An 8,340-nucleotide genomic window follows, 5' to 3' on the forward strand; every position below is an offset into this window, starting at 1 on the left:
GTGTACTGAAGACCAAATTGCTGATATTCACACTAAATCTTTGACCAAGAACTGGTTTCTTCTTCTTCAATCCAAGCTATCTCTTGGAACTCCAACTTCTTCCAAGCTCAGCTTGAGGGGGTGTAAAGATGAGGATGCCAAATCATGACATACATTCTGTTTTTAATTACCTACTTGTAATGTGCTATGTGTACAAGTTAGTTAGAGAGGTTATTAGTTGTTATTGTTGTTATGACTATAAATACCATACTCATGTAATTATTTTGTTAAGTAATGAAATTGTAATATTTCAGAAAGATATTTTCCTCTCAGTTTCTATAAAAACTCCCATTTTTTTGTGTTAGAAACACAAGAAGGTTACGTGTTTTCTTATATTAGGTCGAAAAAAATAAGTGTGATACTAATATATTAAATTCATAGAAATTACACTTTTATAGTGGACCGAAACATTTAATTATGATACCAATATATTAAACTCATAGAAATTACACTTTTATAGTGGACTGAAACATTTAATTATGATACCAATATTTGAATTTACACTAGTGTAACAATAATGTTAGATGTATAAAACTCAAGTTGCTTGATTTCTGTATGCAGGCATCACATTCATTCAAATTAACATGGAACGCATAATGTACACAATAAGCCTACTATATAATATGACGATTGATGATTGAATTCAGTTTGTGACATGGTGGCGGCGGGTGCTTTGAAGTGAGGGAGAAAGAGGAGTTGAGAGAAGAGAGGAAGGGGAAGAGATAGTTGGGGAAAGGAAGAGCAAGACTTGGAACTAAGTCGACGGTTGGATTTGTACCAACGGATGAGATCAATTCGTCAGGAGGATCCCCACGAGATTGATTCAAAGAGGCTATAAGTCCCTATATTTATATCTTGTATATTATATAATGCGACGATTGTTGAAATTTTTTCTTTAAATCATTAAAGAAAGAATTTAACCATCAATGAATGTATCATATAATCTACAAAATATACTAAAAAATAATATCCATTACATTTTCCAGCTTTTAATAGTCTCTATCTTGTATTTCCCAAGTTGGAATGAAGAACCTCTTCGGATCCTCTTTATGAGGATCCATGGGATCTTAATCGTTTTCGTTCATCGTAAATTATGCGGTCAGTTTTCGTCAAGTACAATTTGTGTTCAATTTTAAATATTTTCTGTATGATATACGATAAACACACACAATTAAAGAATCCGGAATCCTCACATGGATCCGGATAAATCTTCATTCTCCAAGTTGAAGCCTTGAAAGCCTTTGGACAGTTGTACATTTGTAAATTGTCTAAATATAAATAATTAATGAGGCAGAAACAATCATAAGGGTCTCTGCCAAACTTCCCAAGTTGAAGTCTTGAAAGCCTTGGAGACTGCTCCTCTCCCTTTCTCAGAGACCTGGGCTCTGCTAAACTTCCAATCTTTCAGAGAGAGAGAGAGGGTTTAACTATAACCCTCTTGTGTTTTATTTGAAAAGGTGGTTTGGGTTATTTTTCTGGCTGGTTTACCGTGGAGTTGGAGTTGAAGGGACTGATGGTTTTTACAGCTTCAAATTCCGTGCTCATAATCTGCAAAGATGCAGCTGGAATTGCAGGTATTTTTATTCTCTTCAACCCCTTTTTAAGTTGTGGGTTTTTCTGTGAGCATTGTCTGAATTGTTATTGTATTTTGGATTTAATTTTTCCTTAATTAAGAACTGGAAATTAACCATTAAAGATTAAACCTTTACTATTGAAGAACTTGTTGGTTTTTGGTATTGCATTTATTGCAAAAGGAAAGGAAAGCCCTTTTTTGGTGTATGTGTGATATTCCAGCAGGTTAATTTTTGTGGGAAACTGTTGGCTCTGTTGTCTTGGATTGTGATGGAAGAGGAGATTGTTGATTTCTAGTCAACTAGGCAAAAGTCTTCATGTTAGTTCAGCAGCCCAGGTTATAGTTTGATTTCAGGATTGTTAGTTCAAAGTCGGTGTCAACGAGAGTTTTGAAATCCGAAGAGATACTGATGTTATTTTATAGTGATTAGAGAGAACTGTAAATATATGAAACCAATTGTTTGTGCATCACCAAAGAATTCTCTTTTTGCGGGGCTCCCAAAGTATCACCCGAAAAGTCAAATTTCAAAGCTTTAGCAGCAATAAGGAAGTAATTTGATTGTATTGTCATGTGTTTATTTTCATGACTGTTCTCGGGTTTAAACATCTTCCTCTCGCCCTGTTTAGTAGAAATTTCGATGCTAGGAATATGGCATTTACTGAAAGCAATGTCCCGATCGCATTCTATTGTCTCTAAAGGATTTTTGGCTTCCAAAAATGCTGTACTTTTACTGAGCTACAACAATGCATTCAACTCTGAGCAAAAACGCACATTCACATGTTAGGTTGACTTGAAGCTTTTGCCGCTTACTCTAAACGAAGCTGTTGACTCATAAATGTGGGATTTGCCCATCTAAGTAGCTACTCGATTTCAGATGCTTTAACTTCCATGTTTTAGTAGTTTCTGAGGTTTACTGTGCTCAATAACAAATTCAGAATATCAGACATCACTAATTTGCGTTGAACTATAACGGCATGTTTGTGTTACACTACAATTTTTAAATATTAATGCCTGGACATGTGTGCAAATCATGTCTTAGAACTTTAAAAGGAGAAACACCCAGTTACACAGGCAATTTAAGTATAAAAATATTAAAAAAAATTCTTTCCCACCGTTTCAAATTCTGAGTGCTGAATCGTATTGTCACATGCATGTGTGTGTATGTATATATCTATATATATAGTATATTACAAGTGTAGTGTTTGTGAATGCTATTACAAGGCGTTTTGGGCCTTTTGGCCATGCAATGCTTCCAAAAGCTGTTAATTGTGTTAAATTGACCATGTGGTCAGTGTGATCAACAGCCTGTGGTGCTTTCTGATTCTCGCAATTGAATCCATGATAATTATGATATATGTATATAGTATATACACATATTGGGGTTCCACTTATTTTTAATATCTGTTGCAGGGAACATCTTTGCTTTTGGGCTGTTTGTTTCACCAGCGTAAGTTTTGATCAGTTTGGTAATACTTAAATGTCATTGTCAGAAAACATGAGAAAGAGAACGATTTTTATTTCATTTACTCCCCAGTTTGTGTTTATAACTGGCTTTATTTTCTTACTTTCAGACACACATTTAGAAGAATAATAAGAAACCATGCCACTGAAGAGTTCTCAGGGCTCCCATACATATATGCCCTTTTGAACTGCTTGATCTGCACGTGGTATGGATCACCTATTGTATCTTCTGATAACATATTGGTTATGACGGTCAATTCAGTTGGTGCGGTGTTTCAATTAGTGTACATAACCCTCTTCATAATATATGCTGAGAAATCAAAAAAGGTTACTTATACTACTCACAGTTGTTACCCTTAGTGAAGTTTCTGAAAGCCTTATTATGTTCTAAGTGCCGTTAGTTCCCTCTATCTTTGCAGGTGAGGATGCTGGGATTGCTGGCAGCAGTTTGTGGTCTAATTGCAATCATGGTCTTTGGGAGCTTGCAAATTACTGATGCTGCTACGCGCCGGCTAGTTGTTGGACTGCTTAGTTGTGCTTCTTTAATATCAATGTTTGCGTCTCCTTTGTTTATAATTGTAAGTTAATCCAAGGCATTTGCGGTACTTGCTTTATTTTGGTATAAGTCAGTATCAATTATGTATTTTGTTGCGTTGACCTTATTTACTTTGTTGTGTTTTTGCAGAACTTGGTGATCCAGACACGGAGTGTTGAATTTATGCCATTCTATCTCTCCCTTTCCACCTTCCTAATGAGCACCTCTTTCTTGCTTTATGGAATTTTTAATTTTGATCCCTTCGTTTATGTAAGATTTCCTTGCAGCACATTTTCTCTATGTTTTTTTCTTAGTTTTTATAAAGGATATTTGGAGCCGTCAATTCAGTTTAATGTTCCTGGTTTCTCAGGTCTAACAGTATCATTATTGATGCATTTCAGGTCCCAAATGGAGTAGGAACTATTTTGGGGATTGTACAATTAGCGTTGTACTTTTATTATAAGGATTCATCTAAAGAGGACTCCAGAGAACCGTTGTTAGTTTCATATGAATAAATTAGTTCCAGCAACAAGAAGAGTGCATGTGTTTTGACTTTGACGTAAGTGTTATCTTTTATCTATTTTATTCATTGCAAAAGGAAACCTTATTCTTCTCATTTCTAGCATGTACAAGTCTGATCCTTCTGAGCGTCAAATATATCGCAAATAAATGCTATATATGCTCCATTTTCCCGACACAAAATAGTTTGGTGGCCAGGGTAATGGGTTTCCCTTCCCTGAATAGTTGTGTAAATGTAAAGTTAATGTCATGCCAATCTAATGAATTCATCTTTGACTGTTAATAGGTGAGAACGAATCTTATCAAGTAGGCAAAACGATTGAAGTGAAGAGTGGTGCTTGTTACCAACTTGAAAGCAAAAAGTATGTTCTTCGGCCTTTCAATCTCCTCTGCGTCTTGGGTCATCCCCCTCCCACTCCCTCTCTCCTCGTCTTCTGTTGTTTATGTATGAAAGTGCATCTATGAGTATCATAGATATTTTGAAGAGTTTGTCACACCACTTTCCCCATTTTTTAATCTGTAGCATTCATGACTTGGTATGACTTCTACGATGGAATTGTTTAAGATCGTGAAATCAACTTCCTTCCCATCATTCCTACATCAACTTGAAACCTGTAAAGCCCTTTTTTATATGGCTTTAGCAGCTTCACTTTTGATATATCTTAAGGAAAAGAACGGAAGAAGTCAAGGTCCGGATGTGAAACACATCCTGCCTCAATGCAGTGCCGCGGTTTCAATTCCACTTTCCTTTCTCAGCTTCTTTTTGTATATGTGATTTGTGATTGTGCCTGCCTGTTTCAGAATCAATCATGAAATACTTTACTCTTTGCTTGTGTTTCTATTTTGTTTCGTATTCTTTTAGGGAGTTTAGGAAAATTCAATCGTCTTCTGAATTATAAACTTTTTTTGTGGTATAGCATAAAACGTTTAAAAAGTTAAATTGTTGACTCATACACCTCAAGTTTTAGAAGAAACATTCTAGCAAACCATCAGAACATAGCAGAAATATTATCTTCACTAGAAACCTCTGTTCCGAAAAAACACGGGAGGGTTTAAAAGAAACGTGGGTAGCAAGCCTAGGTACTTGAGGCATGAGAGTAGGCTGTGAGCAGAAAGTTTTAATTTAGACTGAAAGGAACTATAAGATCGACTGATGATTAGCTGATAGCAATAATTCTGCAGAAACAAGTTTTTCGATATCTTTACTGCCAAGCTTTCTAAGATATTTGTTGGTTAACATGCGGAGTTTCGAAACTCCGTTTATATATTTTCTTGAACGTGGATGGGAAAGGGAGATTAATTTTGAACATGGGAACCTCTATGGATCATCAAGTTAGCACTCGAAAGTAGTCATTCTGCACTGGATCCTCCCTCGTCTTTTTCTTTACAGACGAGTTCAGAATGACTCTTTTGGAATGCCAATAACATTTCTCTAATCATCGTCGGATGAAGCGAGAAGCGATCATGCATTCTGTTAGGTGCACACTATGTTTCTCTGTCATTGAACACAAAACCTTCATAATGCACATCATTGGTAGCTAGATCACATATCTTCTCTTCATTTTTTCCTTTCTCACAAAGGGTTATTATATATATTGAAGAAAACTGGACCACATGGCTACTGAAATCCCTACCACACTGTGTTGGTAAATCTTTTTAGAACATTTCTGTTAGAAAAACTACAGCAAGTCCCTCAAAGTTGTTCTGCCAACACCACCAGTCTTTTCCTGCACATCAAACCAAAAACAATATGTTGATTTAGAAAGAAGCAACAATTGATCAAAAAATAAGGTTTCTCTTCGGTCTCAATGTACACAATGAGCAATCGATAAATGTCCGTGTTTTGCCCGGATTTACGTAATTTACTGACATTGGTGTTTGAATTTGAATGAATAATCCTCTAAATTCAAGTATTGAAGGTAGAGAATAATGGTTTTTAGTCCTCCCTTCTAATCCTACCATTTTTGGGCGGATTGGGATCGATAAAATGGTTTCTAGAAAAGGAGAATGTAAAAGAAAAGTCATGGCGATAGGCTACACAGCAAAGAAGAAAATTCAAACTTGAGTGCACAAGGAGAGTATTCTGCTTTAGCTAACTTGATGAAGCCAAGACCGTCAGATATTTAATGTGTCATGTGATCACTACATTACTATATATATGCACAGAAAAATATGTCTTAGTCTCTGCATGCTAAAGATTGTGAAATTGGTTAACAACTAGCAAATTTATGATCTCAGGAAATAATTAGATAAATTTAATCAGTTAAAATTCAAAAGAAAAAAGTAGTGCATTGATAATTTTACCTGGTTTCTACTTTCCTTGTGGGAGTCGCACAGAGGCCGACCTCTTTCATCATAGAGAATAAGCCCACTGAATCTAGGAAGCTCACATTTCTCACCCATAAGTATAGGTCTCTGCCACACAGGAGAGTCCGAGTTATGGCTCCGCCACCCCACTTCAACCTCAACCCTTTTGTCCAGCAGCGGCAGCGGCATCTCTCTCCAGCTCCCGCCCCGCCTCTCCTCCCACTTGCTCCTTCTGCTCCACCGCACCGAGCTCACCAACGCTCTCTTTATCGACCCCCAACCACAATTCGGCTCAGACCATTTCGGTTGTCCTACTACAGCTTCTCGCTGGCTGCTCATCACAAGCTGCTGCTCCTGCTTCCTCTGAGCCTTCTTTAGCAAAACCGTCGCTGCCATGCAAAGACCGATGACTGCGAAGGCAGCGGAAACTAAGAGGAGAAGTGCTTGTTGGGTTGAGAGCTTCCACTTGTCTTCTAAATTCCACAAGGCTTCCATGGAATTCCCTCGTCTCCTTATATGGTGTGCAGTAACAAACAAAGTTAGATTCTTGATGGTTTTGTATGGGGAATATTTGGAAAGGTAGAAAAAGAATGATGATTTCTTATACGTAGAAAGGTGCATGCAGTAATTCTGCATTGATAGTGTACGGTCTACACGTGAAGGTCCACCGCCTGGCTGCAGGGCTTAGTTGCTCTATTTGGTTGAGTTTTTACGACCGTTGGGGAGTAAAGGCAGTCATGGGGTCTTCATGGTTGTTTTAAACCCTAATTAAACCTCTCTCTCTCTCTCTCTCTCTCTCTCTCTCTCTCTCTCTCTCTCTCTCTATTTTACTACCACTACTACTTACATGAGTGCAAGATGACAAACCGGGAGTGCGGATAATATTGCCTTGAGAGAACAGAGGCAAAAGTGATACCCTTTCAAGTTTTCGTTGTGTATGTGTTTGATACGGTTGGATTCGTTGATAATTTTAGTGATAATTTTAGTCGAACTTGAGACTAATTGACGTAGCACAAGTGTATAAGGATTATAAACATAAATTCTTGAAGAATTGTTAATTTGGAATCCACCAGAAAATAGAGAGAAATCCCAAAAAGTTGTTTGTTTAATTGATGATTGAATAAGTACATTGAAACAGTCAAAGGCTTTAAGTAGACATATTACGACTCATTGAACAACTTAAAGGACTCCCAACATTTAAAATTACATTATTTCAACATTAATCAGATGACAACTTAAATGTTCAATTTTTATTATGAAAATTAAAATGCTGTTTTGGATGCTGAAATGATCCTAGATGGTCAAAATCCATCGTATGTTACAACAAAGCAATGTGTTTGACTCGTGTTGTTGTTCTTTCCTGAAAATGTATCACGGGCCCAAATCGAAGTTTGTACACCAAATCTGCAAATTTTCATTGCGTCATTTTATCTTTCGACGGTTCATTTCCTCTTAAATCTATTTTGCCATTTGTTTTACATCACTAACTTACTTAGTAAATTTATCTTTAATTATATAAAATTTTAAAAGTCCTCGTCCAAACGCAAATGCAGGACTAATTGCCGTTATAATCTCCTTGTGTCATAAAGAGATTTGACATTTCTTGGGTTGAATGTGACACGATGTCACATACAATGTTATGTTGAGGACAATGGAGGATAAATAGGAAGCAAGGGATGTGGTTCCATCAACAATTGCACATGCATGCATTTAGATAGAAAAAAAAGTATTGGAGTTGCAAGTGTAACAAGAGTAACTTATATGATACGGAATATTATTGTGTTAGTATATTCGTGCTATAAAAGTCTTTCCAATTTTTAATAAATATGTGGCGGTCTAGGTTATTTTCTTTTCTCGATTGGTGATTTATTCATTGAAGAGAAGTCAATAGCACACAACTTAGAAA

The 8,340-nt window shown here is 36.5% G+C and overlaps 2 protein-coding genes across 2 annotated transcripts; one reads left to right on the plus strand and one right to left on the minus strand.

The window, feature by feature from the left end:
• The first annotated feature begins 1,300 nt into the window (after positions 1-1,300).
• LOC103432031 (bidirectional sugar transporter SWEET2-like) lies at positions 1,301-4,719 on the plus strand. Its single transcript, XM_008370199.4, has 7 exons — positions 1,301-1,613; positions 3,023-3,059; positions 3,184-3,400; positions 3,493-3,651; positions 3,759-3,878; positions 4,010-4,167; positions 4,414-4,719. The coding sequence occupies exons 1-6, from the start codon at positions 1,553-1,555 to the stop codon at positions 4,121-4,123; spliced, it is 708 nt and encodes a 235-aa protein (XP_008368421.2). The 5' UTR covers positions 1,301-1,552; the 3' UTR covers positions 4,124-4,167; positions 4,414-4,719.
• Positions 4,720-5,617: 898 nt separating this feature from the next.
• On the minus strand, positions 5,618-7,232 carry LOC103432019 (uncharacterized). The gene is made up of 2 exons (XM_008370190.4): positions 6,432-7,232; positions 5,618-5,854 (listed from the first exon to the last, which is right to left on the minus strand). The coding sequence occupies exons 1-2, from the start codon at positions 7,068-7,070 to the stop codon at positions 5,807-5,809; spliced, it is 687 nt and encodes a 228-aa protein (XP_008368412.2). The 5' UTR covers positions 7,071-7,232; the 3' UTR covers positions 5,618-5,806.
• Between the last annotated feature and the right edge of the window lie 1,108 nt (positions 7,233-8,340).

The sequence above is a fragment of the Malus domestica genome, chromosome 11 (genome assembly GCF_042453785.1).
Source record: "Malus domestica chromosome 11, GDT2T_hap1".
NCBI classification, from domain to species: Eukaryota; Viridiplantae; Streptophyta; class Magnoliopsida; order Rosales; family Rosaceae; genus Malus; species Malus domestica.